The sequence below is a fragment of the Suricata suricatta genome, chromosome 2 (genome assembly GCF_006229205.1).
Source record: "Suricata suricatta isolate VVHF042 chromosome 2, meerkat_22Aug2017_6uvM2_HiC, whole genome shotgun sequence".
NCBI classification, from domain to species: Eukaryota; Metazoa; Chordata; class Mammalia; order Carnivora; family Herpestidae; genus Suricata; species Suricata suricatta.
Genome location: NC_043701.1, coordinates 182444590 through 182472452, shown reverse-complemented (window position 1 = coordinate 182472452; position 27863 = coordinate 182444590). Strand labels below are relative to the sequence as shown.

The window sequence follows — 27863 nt, the reverse complement described above, 5'->3', positions numbered from 1 at the left end:
GGTGGTCCCCTTTAAGGATCCGAGGGTGCGTAACTGGACCCAAGGAGAGTGGCCTGAGCCCCGGAGGCTTTGATTTTGCTGCAGGTGTTTTGATGCTGCCGACATTTTTCAGTTTCTCTTTCATTTTAAAGTAAACGGTGCTCACAGAGAAAGATACAAGATAAGACATCCAGACGGGCTTATCATGAAGCAAGCGCCTTTGTGATTAGCATCTGTTGTGGACTGATGTGTGTCCCTCCAAAAGTCATATGTTGGAGCCTTAATCCCCAGCGCCGAAGAATAGGACCCTATTCAGAGACAGGGTCTTTAAAGAGGTGATTAAGTTAAAACACGGCCATTAGGGTGGGTCCTAATTCAATCTCACTGGTGTCCTCCTAAGAAGAGGAGATTAGGACACAGAGGAGGAGAAGCAGGTGCCCAGAGGGAGGGCCAGGCCTGTGAAGAGGCAGCAGGGGCGGCCCCAGGGACCCAGGAGAGAGGCCTTGGGAGACGCCAGCCCTGCCAACACCTTGATGTTGGACTTCGAGCCTCCAGATCTGTGAGAAAATCAGTTTCCGTGTTGAAGCCGCCAGCGTGTGGCATTTTGTTAAGGTGCAGCCCTAGCAAACTGACACAGCACCCAGGCCATAAACAGAATTATTTCCAGCACCTTCTTAATGTGTCTTCTAAACACTACCTCTTCCCCTCCCCAAGTAAACCACCAGCTTGGCTCTTCTGGTGACGTAAAGTCTTTGGAGTTTTGCTACCCAAGCATGCATCTCTAACCGCTGTGGTTTTGTCTCTTTATTAAACTCCGTAAATTTGAAATAAAGGAGTTTGTAACTGCTCGTACGGTTGTGGGATCTGGAGCCCAGATGTCCCAGAGTGTCCCCTCCCACTGCGTACACATTTCACTGAAATAATATACACCGTTATATCCACAATTATACACAGTTTATTCATTCTGGATGGACATCTGGGAAATGACCAGTTTTCGAAGTGAGTCAGGGTTGGTTTTGTGACCAGATGGGGCTAACTTTAATGTTTATTTATTTTGGGGGACAGGGATGAGCAGAGAGAGAGAGAGAGAGGGAGGGAGGGAGACACAGAATCCGAAGCAGGCTCCAGGCTCCGAGCTGTCAGCACAGAGCCTGACCCGGGGCTTGAACACCTGAACCTCGAGATCATGACCTGAGCCGAAGTCAGATGCCCAACCAACTGAGCCACCCAGGCGCCTCCAGATGTCACTAGCTTTTAACTAATCTCTCCTGTGCTTTTGAAAAGGTTGGAAACGCACCTTGCAAAAGGATGTGTGTTGTAAGCCTCGGGTGCGGTGTTCTGTTTGCTACGTCCATCAGATCCAAATTCGTGGCTCTCGAACCACAGTGATTCTCCCCCTTGATTCTTACTCACCATAGGTTAGTTGTTGAGATTACACACTGAGGACGTTTTTTTTTTTCTGTTATTTTCGATCCTCCGCTTTTGCTCTCTATTTTGAAGCTATCCTGGGTGTTTAAATTTAGAATTAATCTCCTGGGGGGTAAAGCCCTGCCGTTTATCTTTCTGAGAGATCCTGGACCTTTATTGATGCCTTTGATCGGTGACTGCGTCCTATCATTTTCTCTGGCACTTAGGTTTCAGTTTTTCATAATCCTTAAGTTTCAGATAGTCCCCTGGAAGCGGCTGTTAGGTCTACTTGTCTTTATAATGGGTTTATCTCCTTGATAGATCGATCCTTCTCTCATAAAATATGCTTGCTCTCTGCGAACAATTTTTATCTTAGAATCTATTTTGCCTGATGTTGGCGTGGCCCTCTCTTCTGTTGCCGCTGGCTTGGCGCGTCCTCTCCCCTCCTGTGTTTGTTCTGTGGGCGCCTTGGAATGTACATCGTGTCCCCTGTAAGCACGTGGTCGGGTCATTTTATCATCCATGTTGCCGTCATCGCTGCCTTCGTTTGTATTAAATAGATCTCTTCTTTGTTCAATCAGTCCTTTCTTTCACGGTGCTTTTTGTGAATTTGCCTCCATTTAAAAAAAATTTTTTTTGATGTTTTTATTTTTGAGAGACAGAACATGAGTGAGGCAGGGGCAGAGAGAGAGGGAGACAGAACCCAAAGCAGGCTCCAGGCTCTGATCTCACCACAGAGCCTGACATGGGGCTCGAACCCATGAACCGTGAGATCATGACCTGAGCTGAAGTCAAAAGCTTAACAGACTGAGCCACCCAGGTGCCCTGAATTTGCCTTCATTTTTAAAGGGCATGTTTATTAAACAGACTTCTAGGTTAGAAAGTATCTGATGTGGAATGGGGACCAGAACTTCTTCCCCAAAATGAGATGCTCTTCAGATTGAGATTAACTGGGTAGTTAAATTCCTCGAACAAAGGATGGGGAAAGGGTCTTAGGAAGAAGAGCTTGACCAAGGACTCTGCCACACCGTGAGGAACCGTTCCGGACACTGGCTGTGTCAGATGAGGCTGCCTCACAGAGGCCAAGTCCAGTGGCTCATAAAAGGCTGTTCTGTGAATTGATGACTGAGGTCTGTTAGAACGGCTTTGTATGAGGCTAAATCTCTCTCCATATTAAGAAATGTGTTAGTCTTTGTTTGGGTACAGATACAGTAAGCAGGGAACCAAGGTGATCACAGTGACCCTAAGTTATGGGATGGCTCTGTGGTGACCCTGCACTAAGTCACATCACAAAGTGACTCGGGCATCAGGTGCCACTGGGCTTTCTGGGTGACCTTCCAAGTCCTCAGATGATTGCCGTGGATATAAACCGGTGGAAGTCTGATCGGCCGTCCTGTGCACTAGGTTTTCACATAGGAGATGCTCACATACCTCTGACATCACACAGGCTTGTCAGTGTCCAGAAATTAACCTGGGTCTCAACCTGGGACATTAGTGTTCCCAAAGAAATGTGAGGAAACCTGTTTAAGTTTTGAGTATAAAATCTTTTCCAGCTCTACGTTTATTTCCGTGAATTAAGGGAATATCTTAAGTGAACCCTGAGGTTTGTTCTTTGCTCCTTGGACATTAATCAGATCAGGAAGTTTTACCGTCAGTTACTGACCTTGAATCTGAATATGTGTCTGTCCTTCTGTGCACATCAGGTATGAAAATGAAAGTCATCAGGATGGAAGCAAGTCACCTGGAGTCCTAGGACAAAGACGCAAACAGGTGATGGGGGGTATCCAGCTTTGGGTTCTGATATGTGTTCATACGATACCATGAAATCATGAATATGCACGTCGGTGAGTGGTGTCTCCCAAGTGAGGAAGACTCGCCAGTCGCAAGAGGAACATGTAACAGATTTTAAATATGATGAGCTTAGACAGACAGAATTTACTTATTTATTTTTTTGAGAGAGAGAGAGTGTGAGCAGGGGAAAGGGGCAGAGGGAGGGAAGGAAAGAGAATCTTAAGCAGGCTCCATGCTCTGTTTGTAGCCTGACACGGGGCTTGATCCCACGGCCCTGGGATCATGACCTGAACCAAAATCAAGAGTCAGACACTCAACCAAGCGAGAGATCCAGGCGCCCCATAAATTGAAATAATTTAATATTTTTAAAAATTTTTTATTTTTGAGAGACAGACTGTGAGTCTAAGTTGGACAGGAACAGAGAGAGAGGCAGACACAGAATCTGAAGCAGGCTCCAGACTCTGGGCTGTCAGCACAGCGCCCAATGCAGGGCTTGAACTCATGAACGGTGAGATCATGACCTGAGCTGAGGTCAGTTGCTTAACTGTCTGAGCCACTCAGGCGCCCATAAATTGAAATAATTTAAAACTATATTTTATTCATGAAGAGGGTACTAGGTCAGTCTCCCATTTTGGTCCAACATCATCCTGGAGCATCTCACGATCTGACCTTCTTGCAAACCTTTGGTTAGGACCGCCCATTACAAAGAATTGAAATCTGGGAATTACATGATCTAGTGGCTCATGTTGGCTCCCGGTCCTGGTGCTTCTCCATCTTTATGTCCTGAAATCATCACATTGGAGCCCTGAGTACCGAAGGTGCTTCCTAGTTGTGATGGAGAGACGAACAGAGGAGAGCGGTGCGGCATGGTGTCATGTGTCACACTTACTGGCTTATCAGAACGCTCGGCTCATCGCCATCGGGAGATTTAGCGGGACGGGTCCTGAGAACGCCTGTCCTTTATGAAGCTGCCCAGGCTGGTCTCCTGGGGCCGGACTGCAATTCCCTGGCTTAAAACGTCAGCCTGCCTGCACCCGACATTAGCAGGAAGCCACCCCGCTCGTTCTACGTGCCGCGTCCTCCCTAGAGGAGTGGCCTTAATGTTGACCTTGCCACTCATCAGCTTCAGGGCAAAGCTAGCTTTTGAGGTTTTCTACCCATTTTGTTGGTAGGTGTAACGGAACCAACCAAAACGCTGAAATTTTGGGGTAGATAAGTGGTCTCAAGGGCGCCCGGGTGGCTCAGTTGGTTAAGTGTCCAACTCTTGATTTTGGCTCAAGTCATGATCTCACAGTTCGTGGGCTCAAGCCCCCATCGGGTTCTGTGCTGATCTCATGAGGCCTGCTTGGGATTCTCTCTCTCCCTCTATCTCTGCCCTTCCTCCACCTGCTCCCTCTCAAATTACATAAATAAACTTGGGGCGCCTGGGTGGCTCAGTCGGTTAGGCGTCCGACTTTGGCTCAGGTCATGATCTCACAGTTTGTGGGTTCGAGCCCCGCATCCGGCTCGTGCTGACTGCTCAGAGCTGGGAGCCTGTCTTTGGATTCTGTGTCTCCCTCTCTCTCACCCTCCCCTGCTCACACTGCGTCTCTCTCTTTCTCAAAAATAAAAATAAAACACTAAAAAAAATAAAAACATATATAAACTTAAAAAAATCGTTAAGTGGACTTAGAGGTCTATGGTTCATTGTCTGGAGTGTGATAAAGCCAGTACTGGAACTAAGTACTTAGAACCTGTACTAGCACTTGACAGTGATTTTTATGTCTGTGGAATATACTGGAATGGGCTCGTATTTCACACATAAGTTTTAGTTATAAGATAGATCCCAGGCCGACTTCAGATTGGAAATTAGAAACTGACCCCTCGCTTGGCAGATCGGAGCAGCAGGTTAGACGCCAAGAAATCTGAAATGGATTGGAGAATAAAGTTCAATTATTCGCCCTTGGATGTATGTTGTGATTTTTTCCCCTCCGTGGTAACTCCGATGAGATGCTTCTCCTCCTTCGAAGCAACACGAACTGCTGGGGGAGGGAAGGAGGAGCGCGGACCTGATGGCTGCACTCTGAGCGTGCGCCCCTCTGTGCTGGCTTCCCTGTGGCCTCAGCATCGGGCTCCTGGGCACACATGCCCAGTGGGGCCCCGCTCCCCCAGCCGGTCCCGTAGCCTCTTTCTGATAAAATGGAGGCCGAAGCCAATAATTCTGTGCCCTTGGTAGGTTCACAGACGCTGCATGTAGATGATCGTCTAATCCTAGCTTTGGCTCTTTCATGGGGCGGTGAGAGAGAAGTCTGAGGAAGGTCTCATAACTCAACTGAGGTTCAATTCATGTATTTAAAAAAATTTTATGATTATTTTTGAGAGAGAGAGAGAGAGAGAGACAGCGTGTGAGCAGGGGAGGGGCAGACAGAGAGGGAGACACAGAATCCGAAGCAGGCTCCAGGCGCTGAGCTGTCAGCACAGAGCCCGATGCGGGGCTCGAACCCACAAACCGTGAGATCATGACTTGAGTCAAAGTCAGACGTCCCACTGACTGAGTCCCCAGGCGCCCCAACTGAGGTTCAATTCAAACAGTTCTAAGCTTCAAGTGTGTTTCTTATGCTTTCATTACATATTTTTTAAATCAGCTAAGAAATACTTGTGTTATGAACACTTGCCCCTGAATGTCTTGGATGAAAGTCTCTAAAATTCATTCAAGAGCAGCTTGGGAGGGAAGGGCCCCCACAGCAAGAACACTTGAATGAATATGACTGCCGGTGTCTGAACAGACAGCTAACTCACTGTTTTTATTTTGCCAAATCACAGGAGTCTCTGCGTCGGGTCTCCAGATCCAGCCTCCCTTCTGACCCTGGTTAGTATATTTTCGGTTTCTTCCTGGGATCCTGCAAGGTCGGGTCTCTGTGTAACATTATACGAGGAAGGGGTGAGGACATGCGTGTTCTGTGTTCGCTTTACACAAGTTAGGATGTTGTGTTAGCTCCCGTGACAAATAGGCAGACACCTGCGTCAACTCTTTCCTCAGGGGCTTCCAGGGCACCGTGCTCATTGAGGCATCCGAGGTACAAATAGTCTTGTTCAGTTATCGGTTTAATTGAGTAGATTAAATAGTATTTCATGGCTCATATGGGTCATAGGAGGCTGAAGTGACTTATTTGTTTGCATTGTAATACTAGTATCAGAATACTTAAATTTTTTTTTAATTTTTTAATGTTTATTTATTTTTGAGAGAGAGAGACAGAGTGCAAATGGCAGAGGGGCAGAGAGAGAGGGAGACACAGAATCTGAAGCAGGTTCCAGGCTCCGAGCTGCCAGCACAGAGCCTGATGCAAGGCTTGAACTCATGAACCATGAGATCATGACCTGAGCCAGAGTTGGACGCTCAACTGACTAAGCCCCCCAGGTGCCCCCTTGGAATGCTTTTATTACACACTTTGGGCATTAAGCAATTTGTAGGCTATGTGAAAAGCTAGATTGTAAGACCATTTGAAACGGTTTTAAAATTTGAATACTGCACGTGTTCATCACTAAGAAAATCTTGAACTTTCTGTTTCCTATTTCATGCGGATCCCATTGTCAAGATGGGAAAGTTCAAGATTCCATTGCCTGTTTGAAACCATCTGAAGAAAACGTGTCTGGACGGCCACTGAAGAAGGTCGAAGCCACCAACCCTGTCTCGCTTAATGCGGTTCATCCCTCAGACCTTGCTGGAGGTGACCACAGAAATGCCCCGGAGCCCACAGGCAGGGATTCCCAGGACGATCCCAGCGGAACATTCTCGAGCTGTAAAGGAGGCCTGAAGTCTTTTCCCTCTGCACGGGGCCTTGAGAAAGGTTCCAACAGTGAGTCTCCCTTCAAGAAGCTTTATGACGCCATGAAGGAGGAGCTTGATGTGAAGTCAGAAAAAGGAGATGTTCTACAGAGTGGTAGAAAATCCAGATCACGCAGTCATCGTGCGCAGGAGAAGGAATGTTCTGGTGGTTTACAAGGCGGGATGCAAGTCCCAGTGTCCCCTAAATCCAGACCCAGGTCCGGTCGGAGCACCCAAGTGAAGGCAGACGCTGCTTTGGAAGAACAAGGAATTAGCCAGCCTGAGGGCAGGAGAGAAGGGGAGGAGGCTGTGGAGACTCCCAAGGAGGCCAGGGGTCCCGTTAGCCCTCCTGAGGAGATGATAAAATCCAAGACCCTGGCACAGCGTTCCCCACAGACCTCCTCGCAGAAGCGTCCGCGTGAAGACGTGGGGGTGACCAGCGGAAGGGTATCGGTGCATCTGGAGCAGAAGGAAGGCTTCGGGGCAGAAAACAAGATGCTCACTCCTAGGAAGTCCTTAACCAGAAACCCAACACCCGCCAAAGTGGAAACTGCTGGAGATTTTGGAGATACACCAGAAAAACTCTTTTCCAGAAAGAGGAAGAGTATTCCTACCAGTGTGGACATTCTTACGCCAGAAACGGAAACTCAGAATCACACCATTTTAGCTCCGTTGCCGGTTCAAGTTGAAAGGAAGATTCCCAACAGTTCCGTCCACCAGCCTGAGAAAGGGGGCGCCGCCGCGGGGCACCTGCGCTCTGGGTCACCCAGTCGTGGTTCAGTGGATCGCAGCAACCCCATTAGTAAGTTTGCTTAACTGTGCATTTACTTACCCCCCACAAGCTCACACCTTGTGTCTAGATGGGACCCAAGGAGACCTTCCTTCCCTGGGTAGTGACTCCAGCATGGCAGGGAGTGTCTGGGGCTCGGAGCCAGATGCAAAGTCCCCTCTCAGAGGCTCATGCTGAAGACATGCAGGGTTGTCATCTCGGGCTCCGGAGGGCATGCGGGTTGTCAGGAAGGAATCCCCCCGGGGACCTACAGGGAGAATCCAAAAACATGTTGGATTCCCCTGTTCTACCTGCAAGAAGATAGAAAGGAGAATAAGCCTTATAATAAGCATAAGGGCTTTCCAGAAAAGTTCGAATTCTGAACTACAAGCCCTTGGGTCCTATGAGTTTGCTCCTATAAACCAAGTCCAGGGAACTCCCTTGGGGATGTTTAAATATGGGATGTCCCTCGGACATTTATACTCTGTTCTCCACGCCTCCTAATAGCAGTTTGTTGCTGTTGCTGTCCCCACTTTCCAAACCACTGTACCTTCCCCCCAGGGTTCTGTATCAGGCGCTGTTGCAGGTGATTTAAAGACATGGACACTTTCGGTCCATTATGCAGGCAGCGGGCGAGCCCCTGGGACGGGCATCCTGTTCTTGCCCTTTTGTAAAAGGGGACACTGACGGCCTCTTGTCCCCCAGCGAGCGGCAGGGCTATGACCCCCGAGTAGGCTTTGTCCCACATTTTCGGGGGGTCTGGGGTGTTCTGAAGTAGCAGGCTTACTGTCCGGGCTCTGTTTTGCACAGGGTCCCCCATGCGAGGTGCACCCCTCTCTGCAGTTAGACCTGCACTCATCCATCGCTGTGTCCCTGTGAGTCTCAGAAAGGGGGCGGCCCTCAGACAAGGGACTTCTGAGTGCTAGTTCATAGGGGTGTGCAGCGGGGTTGGGAATCGTGAATCGCCTATCCGACTCACCTGGAGAAGCTTTCAAGTTCACGACTTCTCACTACGTGGGGCTGGGCGAGGCCCGAGTCCATAGGTGTCTTTTTTTTTTTTCTAAAATTTTTTAAATGTTTTATTTATTTTTGATACAGAGAGAGACAGAGCATGAGAGGGGGAGGGGCAGAGAGAGAAGGAGACACAGAACCGGAAGCAGGCTCCAGGCTCTGAGCTAGCTGTCAGCACAGAGCCCGACGCGGGGCCTGAACCCACGAATGTGAGATCTGACCTGAGCCGAAGTTGGAGGCTTAGCCGACGAGCCACCCAGGCGCCCCCATAGGTGTCTTTTGAAAAAGCCTTCTGGTCACCGTAGAGGCGTCTGTCTGTGTCATTCCCCTGCTCCAAAGTGAAAGCCACCTGACTCACACCAATCCCTTTATCAAGCTCTTCCCATGTAGACATTTTTTTAAATGTTTTTTTTAAAATTTATTTTTGAAAGAGAGACAGCTTGAGCAGGGGAGGGTCAGAGAGAGAGGGAGACACAGAATCTGAAGCAGGCTCCAGGCTCCAAGCTGTCAGCACAGAGCCTGATGCGGGGCTCAAACCCACAAACCGCGAGATCATGACCTGAGCCAAAGCCCGACACTCAACCCACTGAGCTATCCAGGCGCCCTCACATTTTCAACCTTTTCTAGAAAAATCTTTGTACTGTCCAGTTGGGACTTGACGCTTTGTGGGTTTGTCCCTGGGGCTTTCCTGAGCTCCAGTTCCGTGAACATTATCAAAGGAAGAGATGCTGTGGTGTTAGTTTTCAGTGGGCTTTTCCATTGGTTTGTCTTGTAACAGCAGCTTGAACAAGTCTTCAGTGTCCGTAGGTCTTTCATTCCCTCTCCACGTGTTGTTTCCATTATTTCAGGCAAGACTGAAGGAACACCCCTGAAAAGAAGGCGGGTCTCCTTTGGTGGTCGTCTGAAGCCAGAGTTATTTGATGAAAACTTACCTCCTAATACACCTCTCAAGAGAGGAGAAACCCCGAGAAGGTCTCTCGTAAGCCACACTCCACCTGTCCTGAAGAAAATCATCAAGGTACGTCCAGCGGCCCGTACTCTCATCCATGCCAGTGACGCCTCCTTTCCAAACGCCCCACACCAGCACGGTGACAACGAAGAGCCTTTTCTTTCTAACATAGTAAAGATAAATTCTGAAGATCGGCTCCCTCACTGAGGTGTGGAAAATGGCGCCCTGGGCTTGGAAGCTTGATTCTCACGTGGCTGAGCACAGGGGCCTCCCGCCAGCCCAGCTTCCAGAGGACCGCGGGAGTGGGGGGGGGGGGTCAGCATTAACTACCAATTAGAAAGGATCTGGAGACATGACACAAACCCATAGGGGCCTTGTTTTGTTGCTTCCTTCTAGATTTATAACATGAAAAGGAAACGCTTGAATGGCAACATGCCCATGATTTCCGCCATCCACTATTTAGAACTTTTTAGTCACCTGCGCTAGGCTGTGTTGTCCTCCTAACTTTAGGTCCCCCACAGGGCCTGGGCTCTTTCGTTTCTTTTCCTACCAAAAGGTGTGTGAGGCACGTCTGGCTCCCTTTCCGTTTTCTGCTGGCTCCAAGCAATGAGCGGCCTCCTCCCCAGAGACCAGAGGGGATTAGGCCTCCACAGTGGTGTTTTCTACACTTCCGACCAGAGCGTGCTTACTTCTCAGTCCTTGGGAGGTTTCTTCTGCCTTTCGACCCAAAATACCCTGCTTAAGACTGGCTTGCTGTTTCCCTCTGCCTTCCGTTGTCTCTCTTTTTTTTTTATTTACTTTTTATTTATTTGAGAGACAGTGTGAGCAGGGGAGGGTCAGGCAGAGAAGGAGACACAGAATCTGAAGCAGGCTCCTGGCTCTGAGCTGTCAGCACAGAGCCCGATACGGGGCTTGAACCCATGAACTGTGAGATTATGACCTGAGCCCAAGCTGGATGCTTAAGCGACTGAGCCACCCAGGCGCCCCTTCCGTTGTCTCTTAAATGAGGAGACACAGACTCCCCATCTCTACCTTCCACCTGACTGGCAATGGTTGAAATGTTTTGGCGCTTCCAGATATAAAGAGCTAAAATTCTGAACGCAGCAGGGTTTTCACATCCGCCACAAAGACGCTCTGTCGGTGGTAAGGTTTCTTATGCACATTTGCATCTCGTCAGGAATGCCCTCAACCATCGGGAAGAGAAGATTCCTCCGGACTCCGTGCGGAAGGGACCGCGCCGCCACCGTTGGCGGGGTCTCCAGCCCGCCCTCCGGCCGGAACCCCCCCGGGCGCCAGGGACCCGCACCGCAGGTCAGCCAAGCCCTCGGCCTCCAGCGGCGGCAGGACTCCCCGGCCGGCGGATGCTCCTAGGAGGGGAGGCAGGAGGAGCGGCGGCTCGCTGTCCAAGAGGAGCTCGGTGGACCGGAGCCAGCACGAGATCCTGCAGATGATTTTCTCCAAGAGGAGGAGCGGCGCCTCGGAAGCCAACCTAATCGGTGAGTGTTGCCCCCACAGGCGTCTGAAGGTCCGTTTTCTCGCTCGGGGGCTTTGGAGACGTTTCAGTACTTTTTCCTTCTGACAGTGGCAAAGTCGTGGGCAGACGTAGTCAAACTCGGTGCCAAACAGACCCAGGCTAAAGCGGTTAAACACGGCCCGCAGAGACCGCTGAGCAGAAGGCCGAGGAAAGCCAACACTCCGAAGGTAGGACCAGCCCCTCGGGTGCGCACGGCGGCGTCAGATCGCGTTGGCTGGGGGTCTGCACTCTGACGTTGTCTTCGTCTTATTGCATCTGTTTTTTCCAGAAGCCTGTTAGCAGCGTTCCCAGTCAGTTTAGCACAGGCCACGCCAACTCTCCGTGTACCATAATAATAGGGAAAGCTCACCTCGAAAAAGTAAACGTGCCTGCTCGGCCCTACAGAATGCCCAACTTTGTCAGCCACAAAAAGATGGACTTCAGTGAAGATCTTTCAGGTAAAGGCGCTGCGAGGTTAGAAACCACAGCCCTTTGGCCGCCCTGCATGTGAGGAGGGGGAGGGGTGCTGTAGGTCCGCATCGCCGGGCGCAGACGGAAGGATCACCAGTCGTGTCAGCTCCGGGGGTCCTGCTGGCTCAGCGAGGAGCTCACTGGGCTGGGGAACGAGAGCAGGCCCTCGACTGCCTGGGGGACCGTCGTCACGAGTCCTGCACGGAGCAGGTGTGAGTGGTAAACGCACATCCTTACCTCGGATTGCGGATTGGTGAAAAGAACTGGAGTCCCCTTTATGGTGAAGAGAGCCTGCTCCCTTTTAGGATTGCCCTTTCCCTGCGTCTATACCAGTCGATTCCCCCAAAGCTGAGCAGTATTTTTCTGCTTCCCTTCCATGAAGCTTAACTGCTTCTTGAAACAAAAGCCTGTGAAAGGGCTTCCCAGAAGCCTTAGTCATTGAGCCAGTGTTTCCGTTCTCAGTATAGGTGGGATGGGACTCCCCATGGTGGTCCTAGATCAGCACCAAGGCAGGAGCCCAGAGCAGGGAGTCCAGGCCCCATGTTTGCCCGGGGCTTTCTGCCTTTAGCACTTTTGGAGGGAGGGAAACGTGATTCCACCTCCCATTAGATGGAGTCTTTTTTTATTTCCTGGCACGTTTCACAGAGGAATAGGTGTACTCCTCTGTATAACCCAGATAAGGTCCCCTCTGAATGCTGTCAGAGTAGGATCAGTACATGTAGTTCTGGGGGCACCTGGGTGGCTGTAGGTTAAGAGTCTGGCTTTGGCTCCGGTCATGATCTCACAGTTTGTGAGTTCGAGCCCTGTGTCAGGCTCTGTGCTGACAGCTCAGAGCCTGGAGCTGCTTCAGATCCTGTGTCTCCCTCTCTGTCTGCCCCTCCCCCAAATGTTCTCTGTCTCTCAAAAAAAATATAACATGAAAAAATATACATTTAGCTTTTTAAAAAGAACATACCATAAAAATGCAGAACAGTTGTAGCCTGTTTTGACAGCAAGCTCAAGGAGAAAAACATTTCGAGTACGTACCACCCGAAATGCAGTCACATGCACATAGATTGTAGATTATGTTCATGTGTGAATGTCCTAATATACTTACGTTATAAAGCATTAAAAACCAATCCTCAAACATACTTTTAAGATAAAATTCATAGAAATTCAAATCCTCAGTACCCAGGACAGTGGACTTTCCCAACCTTCCTTTCAGACCCCTCCCTAGAGAGGCCCACAATTTCCACCACTTAGTGTGGTAACTCTCAAGACAAAACCTCAGTCTGTGCTGAAGCCTAGACGCTGGGGTTCAGGGGGGGCCTGAGTAGCAGCAGCAGGAGGAGACTTTCACAGGAAATGGCGGTTTGAGGGCCTCCGGAACAGGCTTCCCAAAGACAGTTTGCAAACGGATGCCAGACCGAGAGGGCACTTTGGTCCATCGCTGGCAGAATGAGAATGTGAGTGTTTCGGAAAGATAAATCTTCCATTTATAGACTTTCCTTCTGAGATTATGTGAATACTGCTTTTTGGTGTTAAAATGAAAACATGGTGATATTACTACTTGACAATACTATCGATGGGCAGTATTTTATTATTATTATTACTAGGGAGGTTGTATTTGCATATAAAACCCAGGTCCACATCACCTAGGGCTTTTCAAGGCAGTGTGAGGGCACTGGGTTTCTGGAAGTCTGGCCCAGAGGCACCAGGAGTGGCCTGTCTCCCAGCTAGTGGTCAGAACTGGGGCCACGGTGCAAGACTGAAATGTCAACTTCCTTTATTTGATTTTCTCACCAAGAGGATATGCAAAGAAGAGGAGATGCGGTCACAACTTTCTCATTGCGCTTCTTCAAAAGGACTTTGTTATATTTTAAAAATCTTTCTGTTTGACAGAGAGTATGAGCAGGGGAGGGGCAGAAAGAAAGGAGGGCAGAGGATCTGAAGCAGACTCTGCGTGGACAGCTGTGACCTCAATGCGGGGCTCAAACCCAGAACTCACGAACCATGAGATCATGACTTGAGCTGAAGTCAGACACTTAATCAGCTGAGCCCCCCGGCACCCCAAGATGAGTTCATTATTAGTATATGACCCTCTCTCCCGTGAACTTGGCACTGATTCACTGTTCCCTCGGCCACGTCCTCTAGGGTCTGTGGGGACCAGTGTGGTTGCTCGCGGGTATGAGCAGTGTGTTCATTGCTTTCCCCATGTTCTCGTGTAACAGGGTTAACTGAAATGTTCCAGACCCCGGCAGCGAAAGTGAAGCCACAGACAATGAGCCTGTGTCCCAGCGCTTTTTCAAACTCAGAGGACGTTTTCAAGAAAGAGTTTCAAGTACCTGATTCAGGAGAAAAACCTCTGCTATGCATGTCCGAAAATTGTGGTTGGTTTACTCTTTATTCTCCTAGCACTTTAATGTTTTGGGTAGGAATTGTAGATAGTGTTATTATTATTTTTTATTTGCATGAGGTACAGTATTATTTGTCTATAACAGAGAGTCCTGAAAAAATACCATTTCCAACTTCTCTGTGCTGTTTGTAGGGGAAATCCCTATTAGCAGTTGAACTAATGCTCGTGTTTATCAAGCTACATGAAGAAGAGTGCTCCTTTTGTAATTGAAGCTCCCTGTGCACACTTCTGCTTTCTTCCGTTAAAGGGGTTGGCGAGCAGAGAAGTAGAATGACCTCTCATCATAGTTACATAAATACTCAAACTCAAAATTACTCCAAATAACCCAAGAGAAAGAGAATGTGCACATTGCAGTTAGTGCTGCAGACCTTCTGGAAGGCCTGTGCCCCAGGGTGAGCCCAAGATGGGAGAAACGAGTCTGACTTGCTGTTGCACCGAGTGCTGGCTACCCAGTGCCTGGCATGGATGGTACATCCTATGCTGGACAGTAGATGTTTCCCATGCAGGAGAGACGCCAACGTAGTAACGTTATTGCATTAGTGTCTCCACAGGGGAGACGGCTGTGTGCTTCTCATGTCTGAAGGAAGGAATGTCTGTTCAGGTGACTGAGACACGGTGCGCTAACCTTCAGGAGACCCTTCTAAGGAAGTTCTTTTCTTTTATCTGGTCTCTGCGGATCCTCATCCCTTCCTAAGTGTGACCCCTCTGTATATCACTAGATAGCAATATTCTTAAGTGCGCATGGCTCACAGGTAAGACAGGTTTATGGCCACATAAGTAGCCTCATATGCTTAGCCCAGGTGGACAGGCGGCTGAATTATTGGCTCTTACACAATGTTTCATAAGGATAAAACACCAAATTGTGCAACACAGAGAACAGAATTATTTCTCATGCATGTTTTTATTTCCTGTAGGAGAGAATGAATTCTCTGTGATTCAGACTGCACCACAAGAACCCTTTGATCAAAGCCTCGTGAGCCCGGTCCTCAGACGACAGAGTATCAGAGCAAATGTGAACATCGAGAAAACTCCGGGATCTGAGGCAGAGGCTCCGAAGGCGGCATTGAGTGCGAACAGGCTTCGAAGGTCTTTGGGGCTCAGGAGCACACAGATGCTGGGTGCGGGGCTCAAGGATGAAGAAGCTCAAGGGGACACTGTGGAGAATGCTTCAGAACGACGTCTGACAAAGTCCCCGCGACAAGGACAGAACCTAGAAGCAGCAGTGAAGGAACAGGAGGGCTGTGCTGGCACACAGGAGCAAGATACTGAATCCGGGGCAACGTCTGAAGCGGTCATGGCTATGAGGAGATCGAGAAGATATGCAGAGCAGAAACAGGAACCGGTCACAGACCTGACTCCCCTCAAGAGATTGCAGGATACAGAACCCAGGGAAGACCTGGGGAGCATCCAAGGTCTCCTCCGCACTCCCATTCATGCGCAGAGACCAAAGGATGCTGAGAACCAAACCACGGAAAAGCGCCAGAAATCTTCAAAGTCAGAACTAGTTGGCATGCCAACCAGGATGAGCGCACAGCTCAAGGCCGCTCCCCAGAAAGCAGACCTGGAGGAGGAGCCCGCGGCTCTCAGGAAGCCCACCCAGGTGCCAAAGGAAAGCCCATACTCACATGGAAAACCAGGAAGTGGTGATGAAGACATTCTGTTGTGTAACAGAACGCCAGAGCAGAAACTGAGCCCTGCGGAAAATGTACCTGGAAGCAAGAGGTGGCCAAGAACACCTAAAAATAACATGCAGTCCTTAGAAGACCTAGCTGGACTCAGAGAGCTCTTCCAAACACCAAACCACACAGATAAACCAGTGACTGGTGACCAAACCACAAAAGTATTCTGCAAATCTCCGCTAATGGGACCAGGCAAGACGCCAGCAAGTCGAAAGCGGCAGCTCAAGACCCCTCCCCAGAAAGCGGACCTGGAGGAAGAGCCCTCAGCTCTCAGGAAGCCCACCCAGACACCAGGAGGAATCCCACACTCACACAGAGAACCTGTAAGTGAAGATGAAGACATCAGATTGTTTAAGGAAACTCCAAAGCAGAAGCTGGACCCTGCAGCAAATGTAACTGGAAGCAAGAGGCAGCCAAGAACACCCAAGGGAAAGGTCCAGTCGTTAGAAGACCTGGCTGGACTCGGAGAGCCCTTCCAAACACCAACCCACACAGATAAACCAATGACTGGTGACCAAACCACCAAAGTTCTCCGTAAGTCTCCACTAACAGGACCAGGCAACCCACCAGTGAGTCAAAAGAGGTGGCTCGAGACCCCGCCCGAAAAAGCGGACCTGGAGGAAGAGTCCTCAGCTCTCAGGAAGCCCACCCGGGTGCCAGGGGAAAGACCACACTCACACACAGAATCAGGAGGTGGTGATAAAGACGTTAAATTGCTTAACAAAACTCTGGAGCAAAAACCTGCAGAAAATGTAACTGGAAGCAAGAGGCAGCCAGGAACACCCAAGAGAAATGTCCAGTCCCTACCAGACATGCTTGGTCTCAAAGAGGTCTTCCAAACCCCGGACCCGGTGACTGGAGACCAAACCACCAAAGTACCCTGCAAATCTCCACTAGCAGAGCCAGTCAGCACACCAACAAATAGAAACAGGCGGTTCAAGACACCTCAGAAAGTGGACCTGGCGGAAGAGTCCTCAGCTCTCAGGAAGTCCACTCAGACATCAGTGGAAAGCCAACACTCACATGGAGAACTAGGAGGTGGTGACAAAGACGAAGACATCAAATTGTTTAATAAAACCCCAGAGCAGAAGCTGGACCCTGTAGTAACTGGAAGCAAGAGGAAGCAAAGAACACCCAGGAAAAGTGTCCAGTCTCTAGAAGACCTGGCCAGACTCAGAGAGCTCTTCCAAACTCCAGACCACACAGATAAACTAATGACTGATGATAAAACCACCAAAGCACCCTGCAAATCTCCACTAGCAAAACTAGTCAACATGCCCACCAGTCGAAGGAGGCTGAGTAAGACCCCTCCCCAGAAAGTGAACCTAGAGGAAGAGTCCTTGGCTCTCACAGAGTCCACCCTGATGCCAGCAGAAAGCCCACATGAACACAGAGAACCAGTAGGTGGTAATGAAGGCATCAGATTGCTCAAGGAAACCCCGAAGCAGAAACTGGACCCTGCAGAAAATATAACTGGAAGCGGGAGGCGGCCAAGAACACCCAAGAGAAAAGTCCAGTCCCTAGAAGATCTGGCGGGTCTCAAAGAGCTCTTCAAAACCCCAGACTCAGTGACTGGTGACCACACCACCAGAGTATCCTGCAAGTCTCCACTGGCAGAGCCAGTCAACATGACAAGTAAAAAGAGGCATCTCAAAACCCCTCCCCAGAAAGTGGACCTGGAGGAAAAGCCCTTGGCTCTCAGGAAGCCCACCCCGACGCCAGGAGAAAGCCCACACTCACATAGACAACCTGTAGGTGAAGATGAAGACATCAAATTGTCTAAGGAAACTCCAAAGCAGAAACTAGACCCTGCAGCAAATGTAACTGGAAGCAAGAGGCAGCCAAGAACACCCAAGGAAAAGGTCCATTCTCTAGAAGACCTGGCTGGACTCAGAGAGCTCTTCCAATCACCAACCCACACAGATACACCAATGACTGGTGACCAAACCACCAAAACACCTTGCAAATCTCCACTGGCAAAACCAGTCAACACGCCAGCGAGTCGAAAGAGGCATCTTGAGACCCCTCCCCAGAAAGTAGACCTGGAAGAAGAGTCCTCAACTCTCAGGAAGCCCACCCAGATGCCAGGGGAAAACAAACACTCACACAGAGAACCTGTAGGTGAAGATGAAGACATTGAAATGTTTAAGAAAATTCCAGAGCAGAAACTGGACCCTGCAGAAAATGTAACTGCAAGCAAGAAGAGGCTCAGAAAAGTTAAAGAAAAGGTGCAATACCTGGAAGACATGGTCGGTTTTAAAGAGCTCTTCCAGACCCCAGAGCAAACCAAGAAAACAACAGCTGTTTTCAAAACTGCAATACTGCCTTGCAAATCCCCACGAGCACAAATAGTCAACCCACCAACCCACACGGAGACATGGCTCAAGGTATCTCTGGGGGAAGTCGCTGTAGAGAAAGAGCTTTCAGCTGTCACGAAGTCCACCCTGATGCCAGCAGAAAGCCCACACGAACACAGGGAACCAGTAGGTGGTGATGAAAGCATCAGATTGCTCAAGGAAACCCTAAAGCAGAAACTGAAACCTGAGGGAAATGTAAGTGGAAGCAAGAGGCAACCAAGAACACCCAAGAGAAAGGTTCAGTCCCTAGAAGATCTGGTGGGTCTCAAAGAGCTCTTCAAAACTCCAGACTCAGTGACTGGTGACCACACCACCAGAGTATCCTGCAAATCTCCACTGGCAGAGCCAGTCAACATGACAAGTAAAAAGAGGCATCTCAAAACCCCTCCCCAGAAAGTGGACCTGGAGGAAAAATCCTTGGCTCTTAGGAAGCCCACCCAGACCCCAGGAAGAAGCCCACACTCACACGGAGAACCTGTAGGTAAAGATGAAGACATCAAATTGTTTAAGGAAACTCCAAAGCAGAAACTAGACCCTGCAGCAAATGTAACTGGAAGCGGGAGGCGGCCAAGAACACCCAGGGAAAAGGTCCATTCTCTAGAAGACCTGGCTGGACTCAGAGAGCTCTTCCAATCACCAGACCACACAGATACACCAATGACTGGTGACCAAACCACCAAAACACCTTGCAAATCTCCACTGGCAAATCCAGTCAACAGGCCAGCAAGTAAAAAGAGGCGTCTCCATACCCCTCCCCAGAAAATGGACCTGGAAGAAGAGTCCTCGACTCTCAGGAAGCCCACCCAGACACTAGGGGAAAACACACACTCACAAGGAGAACCTGAAGGTGAAGATGAAGACATCAAATTGTTTAAGGAAACTCTAAAGCAGAAACTGAACCTTACAGAAAATGTAACTGGAAGCAAGAGGCAAGCAAGAACTCCCAAGAAAAAGGTCCAGTCTCTAGAAGACCTGGTTGGCCTCAGAGAGCTCTTCCAATCACCAGACCACACAGATAAGCCAATGACTGGTGACCAAACTACTAAAGCACCCTGCAAATCTCCACTAACAAGACTAGGCAACAAGCCAACAAACAGAAGGAGGTGTCTCAAGACCCCTCTTCAGAAAGTAGACCTGGAGGAAGTGTCCTCAGCTCTCAGGAAGCCCACCCAGATGCCAGAGGAAAACACACACTCACACAGAGAACCAGTTGATGGTGACGAAGACATCAGATTGTTCAAGGAAACCACAGAGGAGAAACTGGAGCCTGTAGGAAATGTAACTAGAAGCAAGAGGCGGCCAAGAACATCCAAGAAAACAGTCCAGTCCTTGGAAGACCCGGTTGGCCTCAAAGAGCTCATCCCAACACCAAACCACACAGATAAACCAATGACTGATGTCACAGTCACCAAAGCATCCTGCAAATCTGCACTAACAGGACCAGGCAACAAGCCAACAAACAGAAGGAGGCAGCTCAGGACCCGTCCCCAGAAAGTGGACCTGGAAGAAGAGCCCTCAGCTCTCGGGAAGCCCACGCAGATGCCAGAGGAAACCACAAACTCACTCAGGGAATCAGGTGAAGATAAAGACACGAAATTGTTTAATAGAACTGCAAAGCAGAAACTGGGCCCCACAGAAAATGTAATGGGCATGAAATATCGACTACGAGCACCTAAGGAAAAGGCCCAAACCCTGGAAGACATGGCCAGTTTCAACAAGCCCGGCCCGACGCCAGATCACACCAAGAAACTGGGAGGCAATGCTGGTGGCATCAAGGGAGCTCCAAAGCAGATACCAGAGGGAGGTAAACCTGTGGAAACCTTACCAAGAGTCCTCAGGGCCCCTCGAGCAAAGCCCATAGAAGATCAGGCAGGCCTCGGAGACCCTATAAAATCTCAACGTGAAAGCAGCATTTCCCTGTCCCCCAAGAGGAAACGAGGGAACAAGGGAGGTGACGCAGGAACAAAGAGGCTGCGCTCTGTGTCACCTGTACAGGCCACTGCAGAAAAGAAGCCACCCCAGAAGAGAAGAAGGGGGGCCCCCAGCGAAGGATGTGACCCACCCGGGCCCCAGCCCATGAAGGAAAAGCTAAGGATTGTGGCAGACAGGATGGAACTCCGGGAGGACCTGACCACCAGCAAGAGGGAAACCAGAAGAAAGGGCCAAGACACAGGAAGGACGACCCCTCCGCAGCAGGTGATGGCGGATGTCCCGTCACTATGCCACCTCGGATGGTGTTTCCGCCCGGGGCTTATATTTGGGATAAATTGTTCATAGCTTGAATCTATATGTGAATATCTTCTCCCAAAGGGGTTTGCATTCAACACAGTGAATAACCGCAGACCAAGTTAAAGAATCCTTTGGGGATTTATAGAGAGAATAGACTTAATTTGGGGAAATAACAGGTCAAAATAATTATTACGAATTTTGACGAGTTTCTCAGGAACTGAGTGAGTCATGCTCATCTGGAAAGCTCGGAAAGGTAGGAGCTGGGTCCTGTGCTGTTCCAGAACCCATAAGCTGGAGCACGGGCGAGGGGGAGGGAGATGCAGGGGATCAGGGTCAGTCTTTACGCAGTTAGAGCTATCTGCATGGGATCCGTGTCCTGAGGACAACCCACCTGTTGGGTTGTGAGGCCGAGTTTCTCCTGCATGGAGCATACTTTGTACATTCTGTTCTAGAAAGTGCAATCCTCCTGTCCTGCTCGAGCAGTGATTGCCAAAGGCTCAGAATTCATTTGCTGCCTGGAAAGGGAGCATTTCCCTAGAATCCCCTTGTAATCAAATTTGCCATACACGACCCTCGGATGTTGTGATGGAAATTGAGCCTGAAGTCCTTATTCACGGTTTATCGGTAGAGCGGGCTTCTCCCTGGAGCGAAGGGATTGCTGGCACCTTAAGAAAACAAATGTGAGATTTTCACATGCATTCTCTGGACACTCACTGTGATTGTCTCTTCCCCCATGTTGAACTGTGAGGTCTGTGTTGCTCATGATTGGCGTGTTGTGGATGTCTTGACATTTGCAGGGAATGTCTCTGCGCTCTAGACGGCCTAAGAAACCCGAGCTCGAAGAGCACCGACCCGAGCCTGTCGAAGCTGCTGCGGAGAAGGTGGAGACAAAGAGAAATGACAGGAAGCCCCTGACGTCCTCCCAAGAGGCGAAGCCACAAAGCCCCGGAGACAGAGCCAAGAACCCTGCATCTCAAGGCCGAGTCCGTGCAAGCAGAATGTGTCTGCGGTCTGCAATACCGAAGGAGATGCCCTTGCCTGATGGAGCAGAGGAGAAGCAGAGGCAGAAGGGTGTGGCTGTCCACGGGAGGAGTCAGGGGGAGGAGAGAACTCAACGTTCAGACTTCCCGTCACTGAGATCCAGAAAAATCAGGGTCCCTCCTGGAGGAAATGCTTCTGAGAGCGAATCTCAACAGCAAGTAACTCGGAGTGCCAAGAGGTGTGCCGGAAATATAAAAAAGGCAAGTAGTTCAGTGGTTTTCTTTCTTTCCTTCTTCCTTTCTTCCTTCCTTCCTTCCTTCCTTCTTTCCTTCCTTCCTTCCTTTCTTTCTTTCTTTCTTCCTTTCTTCTTTTTCTTTTTCTTCTTTTTCTTTCTTTCTTTCTTTCTTCTTTTTCTTTCTTTCTTTCTTTCTTTCTCCTTCCTTCCTTCCTTCCTTCCTTCCTTCCTTCCTTCCTTCCTTCCTTCCTTCCTCCCTCCCTCCCTCCCTCCCTCCCTCCCTTCCTTCCTTCCTCAGTCAGTTGAGCATCCTACTCTTGATTTTGACTCAGGTCGTGATCTCATGGTTCCTGAGTTCAAGCCCTGCATCGGGCTCCGCGCTGACAGCTTGAAGCCTGCTTGGGATTCTCTCTCCTCCTCTCTCAAAATAAATAAACTTTAAAAATACATAAATAAATAAAGATCACTTGATAGTCACTGGTGGAGTCTGCTTCTGACATGACAACCCACTTATTCCGAGGGCTGTTGGGCTGGGGGACAGTGTGAAGCAGGAGCGGACACCTGACCGGCTCAGAAAAGGCAGATCGCCCTGTTTTATCTTGCCATGCAGAGGGATGAGGCGTCCTGGGCTCCTTCCAGAGCCCACACAGCAGGCGGCCCCAGGTCACACCGGCTCAAGAGGAATTGTGCACTTCATACACAGAGCTGAGTTACAAGCCCAAACCATCTCTTCCTGTTCATAAATTTGATTCACCTTTTTGAGTGTTTTTTTTTAAGTTTATTCATTTATTTTGAGAGAGAGAGAGAGGGCAGGCAGGGAGGGGCCGTGAGAGAGGGAGGGAGAGAATCTCAAGCAGGCTCCGTGCTGTCAGCACAGAGCCTGACACGGGGCTCGATCTCACCAAGTGTGAAATCATGACCTGAGCCGAAAGCAAGAGTCAGACGCTTAACCAGCTGAGCCCCCTTGAGTCTTATTTTTAATTAGTGAAAATGTATGTATTTGTGTGGAGGTTTACTTTCTTTTTTTATTATGTCTGAACTTAAAAATAGGTTAACAGTTCTTCCTATTTAAATCTAAAAACCAGGGGTGCCTGGGTGGCTCAGTCGGTTAAGCGTCTGGCTTCAGCTCAGGTCATGATCTCATGGTTTGTGGGTTCAAGCCCCACGTCAGGCTCTGTGCTGACAGCTAGCTCAGAGCCTGGAGCCTGCTTCGGATTCTGTGTCTCCCTCTCTCTCTGCCCCTCCCCTGCTTGCACTGTCTCTCTCTATCAAAAATAAATAAAAAACACACACAAAAAATTAAATCTAGAAAACCAAATAGTAAAAACATTTTAAAGGACAAAGGCAACTTTCACGGGATGCCTCTTAAAAAACTCATTTCCAACCTTAAAATTAATCTCCTAGAACCCAAGGCATGTGCCACACCTAGTCTGGCTTTGGGTTTTTGCAGCGGGGAGTTGGTTACAAAAAATTGTTCTTTTCAATTACTTAAGAGTTCTATTTTTCTTTCCCAACAGGATGAAGACAATGTGAGCATCAAGAAAATAAGGACCAGAAGCCGTCGGGACAATGAAGATATTTAGCTAAGAAGTTTGGGGGAGGGGGGAAGTACTGCATTTCATTCAGTGATATGTTTCAGTACGATGTTTGGGTACATTTCAAAGGGAATTCTGTAAATAATGCTATCCGAGTGTTTGAGGAAAGAAACTTTAGAATGTCCCATCTCCAGATGGCGTGTTCATAAAGGCCATGTGGCGGTCATAACGTGATAAAATGTAAAACTTGGGTTGGGGCGGGTGGGGGGTTTGGGACCTAGAAATGGCTTTTAATTTGGCGGAATGAGGCCCTGAAGTTTCTCCCGTGCGTCCCTGCCGGCCGCTAGGCCAGCGGGGGCCGCACTGCTCTACAGATGCTTTATGTGGGCCCGTGTCCCACGTCAGAATGTGAAAGCAGGGGCGTCTGTCCCTGAGTCCCCAGCGCCAGGCAAGCACTCAGGGAACACTGGGGGGAGGGCAGGTTAGAATAGATTAATGGTGTGTGTGGGTCTTTCTTTACAGTGGGGGACGCATTTGGCCCCCTCGCTATGGCTCTTGGCCGCCTGCAGGGGCCAGGCCTCTCCTGGGTGTCCCTGCCCTGGAGGGAATAGCAATGTGACCTGGAGAGGCTGGTGGCTCCCGCCCCCCCCCCCCCCGCAAGGTGGTAGGGGTCACGGAACTTACGGACTGCTGGGGGCTCGCCTTTGTCACTTGCAGAGTATTTGTCTCACGCGGGACTGTCTCATCGGAGAAGGCACCCACCCCAGAGTCTCAGGGCCGTTGCCAGGGTGCCCCCCCCACCCCTCCCCCCACCCGCGTCTCCGAGCAGTGACAGTCCTGCCAGCTTCTCGCGCGTCTGTCCTGTCTTGTACCTTTTCCCAGCGTTCTCCGGGGTCTACGCCGCCCGCGTATCCCCAGACCGCACCTGCGGCTGCCTCAGTGCCCCGCAGGCCGCCTCGGTCAGAAAACGGCACCAACTCCCCTCCCAAGGAGCGGCCGTGATCCCCAGGCTGTCTGTGGGAGCCGGAGCCCCCGGGGCCTCAACCCGGACGGCTGGGCCTCGACACCTGTGTCCCACCGGGTCTCATTCCTCTTCCGGTGTCCCCGAGTCAGAACATAGCACACCTTCCCTCCAGGCACCTGTCTGCGTCTGCCCCACTGGCCTAGCCGTGTGGTGGCGACGAAGGGACCCAAGAGAGGGGAGCTGTCCCCTACGGTGTCCCTGTCTGTCCTTCTGTCCCTGTGTCTGGCATGGAGCCAAGTTGACATAATAAATACTGTTCGCTGAACGAGTGCGTGGATCTTGGCGGGTCTCTGGGCCGGCAGTAGCTGCCTCTGCCGTCCAGCCGCTGTAAGAACATTCTGACCAGTGTCTAAGGTCGCATGGAGGCAGGACAGCGTGGGGACACCGGAGGGTCCGCAGAGCGGTGATGGTTGAACCGGGCCAGGAAGGGATGGGGTTTGGGGAGCAGGAGAAAAGACAGTAGTTTAGGAAGAGCAGCTTTTTATTTTTCAGTTTTAAAAAAAGTCACTTTATTTGAAGGTGCGAGTCATAAATGTGTCATTTAGGTAGCAAAATACAAGAAAACGTAAAATTCTAGGATTCCTCTGATTAAGTTGTTCTGTCAATGCTTCAGATTTAGTGGTAATTATGAACCTCGCACGTAGAAAAATTTCAATTAGCCACATGCCTGGGGAATGGAATATACGGGTTAATTAAAAATCCCTTTAGGGTTCAATTCTAACCAAAAATCTCACTGCAATATATCCGCACATCTCCTCACCTTCTAAGTGTGTACAGTACTTCAAGAGCACGCGAGGGTGGGTTTCATGTCACGGGGCCGCAGTGCTGGGTTAGAAAAGCTCATTCCAATGAGGGTTCAATAAAACGCGTCCACAGGGCACCTTCCACTTAGCAGTTTTTGGGGGGAAGCATCAGACAAATATTAACCAACCAGGCCAACCTCATGTTTGAAAACAGGATGTAAGAAGTAAACACCTACTTGCTGTGTGGTTTGGCAACTTCTCTGGGCCTCAGATTTCAAATAACATCCATCCGACAGGAAGTTCTCAAAAAACAAACTGCTTTTTCTTTTTCTTTTCTTTTCTTTTTTTTTTTTTTTTTTTTGCCTCCAAGCTTCTGAGTGATCTTCCCGCCAATCTCTCTTTGACTTTCTTTTATGTTTTTTTTAAATTTGAGGGCGAGAGAGGGAGCGAGCACATGCAGAGAAGGGTCGGAGGGGGAGAGGGAGGATCTCAAGCACAGCCCCCACTGTCCGTGTGGAGCCCAATGTGAGACTTGACCCCAGCGAACCGTGATCTCGTGACCTGAGCTGAAATCAAGACTCGGACGCTGGGGGCACCTGGGTGGCTCACAGTTAAGCGTCTGACTTCGGCTGCCTCAGGTTCTGTGTGTCCCTCTCTGCCCCGCCCCCCTCAAAAATAAATACACATTTAAAAAAGTCATGCTTAACCGACTGCCCCTCCCAGGGACGCCTCTCTTTGACGTTCTTTACTCGAATCTTCTACCAGCCGGCTTTGGCTTCCTTAGGCAACACGCTTCACGCACACATACTCCTACTCACAAGTATCCCTGCACGTGCACACACACACACACACACATACACACTCGCACGGACATACATCCACAGGCAAACGTATTCCCAACACTATACACAGTCATATAAACACACGCGTTCCTACAACCAGGTACATGTACATACAACACACACACACACTCCTTCAGCCATGTACTCCTGCACATGCATGTACACACACTCATACACACACACCACTTTCCTCTGCCTGGGACTTTCCCCGCCTCCTTCCTGCCGCACCGATGATTTCCTCCCGTCCCCAGCTCAGCTCTGGGGAGGCTCCCTCAGAGACGCCTGGGTCACCCCTTCCCCAGTCCGGGCTGGGCCCCTTGTTTCTGGCTCTGGAGTCATCGGTGCTAACTGGTGGCACGTGGTTCTGTGGAACCTCAAACACCGAGCCTCGGCCTCTTGGGCCAGGGCTGAGCGTTGGCCTTCCCGGAAGCAAGGAGCACGTACTAACCGCCGCCCTGAGTCAGGAGCGACCCCAGGCGGAGGAGGTACCCAGCCAGTGTCCGTGAAATGAAATTTTAAAACCCATGGGATTTTTATTAAAGATGGAGGGGAGCAAACTCAGGAGCCAAGAGCCGGGAGCCGCAGCCCGGGGCGGAGTCAGGGCCTGCTTTACCAGCCTGTCTCCATCTCTCCGGCTCTGGCGTGTGGGACCGTTTTCCTCCCGGCCCGTAAGCATCACGTTAACTCTGTGGAGCGGCCTCATGTGTCCAGGAGGGAACTCCGGGAAGCCCTGGCCGTTTGTCTGATCAGTCTGGGCACAGGTGGGGGGGGGGGGTCGAGTACAAGGATTTGACCCAGGAAGGCCTATGTTGCTCGGGCTTTTATCTGGCCGCCCAAATAGGTCCTGGGTGCTGGGAGAGATGGGTGGGCAGGCCCTGGAGATAGGAGCCAGTGGTGCGTGAGACTTGTGGGGAGGGGGTTTCCCGTCAGGAGGTAAAGTCAGGGGTCTGGGGGTGTCTGGAAGTTATCACCTGCGGGGAAACCCAGACAGGAAGGAAGGGAAGGCCTCCCTCAACCCCACGCACGGATCAGGACGGGTTCTAGGCCGCACACCTCACCTGGTCCCCCGGTTGTGGAAGACAGACTCCGGATGTCAACTCCATGGATTCTACCTCTTCACTGAAAATGATGTAAGACATGTCTGGGATGCTAGGTTTTGCTGGGCTTTCTGGAAGCTGCTTCTAGGAAACGCGTCCAGCCACAGTCCCGGGGACCCCGATTCCAGCGCTGGGCAGGGGGCCCAGGCCCTCCGGGTGTCCCCGGGACATGGTCCCAGTCTTCCCCCTCTTGGTGCTACCGGCACGGGTGCCTCGCTGGCCCGGAGCATTCACCAATCTCTAAGTCGGGATTGCGTGAATGCTCCTCTTTCCAAAGGAACAAAATGCCAATGACTTGTTCCCATGAAGTCCCTCCTCGCGTCTACATGATGATGTCACGGGAACGAAGGTTCGATTTGATACGGTTATTGGGTGCCGCCATGCAGGAGGCACGGGGGTCCTGCTGTGGGGCAGACAGGGCCATGTGCTCATCAACCCAATCTGTAAGCCCATGAGCCCAAAGCTTCCCGGACAAGAGGCTTTAAGGGCCGTCACTGACCAGCTCTTACCAAGTACTGAAGGGAGGTATTTTTACCGTCAATACCAAAGGGTTAGGATGATGCTATAAAAAGAATCACAGAGGAATCAATAATAGATTGAGGAAATACAATGGGGAAAAGTCAAATGACACAACTTGGAAAATGGATAAAAAATATGAATTGGTGATTCGCAGATGAAATACAAATCCTGGAAGTGTGTAAAGCTGCTCAGCCCACTAGAAGTTAGGGAAATGCAAACGGAAATGACGTCTGGTTTTTATTTTTTATTTTTGGTCTCTCAGGTGTGCACAAATGAAAGGGTTTTGTTAATATCCAGGGTTAGTGACGTGTAGGGACACGTCCCCCCAGCCCCGCACCACGTGAGGTAAAGCCCGGGCCATTGTGGGGCAGCGGCGTTTTGGAGGTTCCTATCTCTGTTTAACACACGTATGCCCTTGGCCCCAGGAACTCCACTCCCAGGAGGCTCTCTTAGCTTCACTTTGCGGCCCAGAGAGAAGCACACGCGTGCCAGCCTTTTCCTCCAAAATGACGCGGGAACGTCGTGAGCCAAT

General features: G+C 50.2%; 1 protein-coding gene across 2 annotated transcripts in view; it reads left to right on the top strand.

The window, feature by feature from the left end:
* Nucleotides 1–24395, top strand: part of MKI67 (marker of proliferation Ki-67) — a 28253-nt gene extending 3858 nt beyond the window's left edge. The window contains exons 5-15 of one of the 2 annotated variants that reach the window (XM_029932783.1): nt 3090–3156; nt 5980–6025; nt 6753–7784; nt 9611–9780; nt 10889–11207; nt 11294–11412; nt 11517–11682; nt 13906–14064; nt 15005–20322; nt 21153–21596; nt 23089–24395. In XM_029932783.1, the coding sequence (XP_029788643.1) occupies nt 3090–3156; nt 5980–6025; nt 6753–7784; nt 9611–9780; nt 10889–11207; nt 11294–11412; nt 11517–11682; nt 13906–14064; nt 15005–20322; nt 21153–21596; nt 23089–23154 (7906 nt within the window). In that variant the 3' untranslated portion in view covers nt 23155–24395. Of the gene's footprint in view, nt 1–3089; nt 3157–5979; nt 6026–6752; nt 7785–9610; nt 9781–10888; nt 11208–11293; nt 11413–11513; nt 11683–13905; nt 14065–15004; nt 20323–21152; nt 21597–23088 lie in introns of both variants that reach the window. The other variant, XM_029932782.1, reaches the window with a different exon arrangement.
* Nucleotides 24396–27863: the final 3468 nt, after the last annotated feature.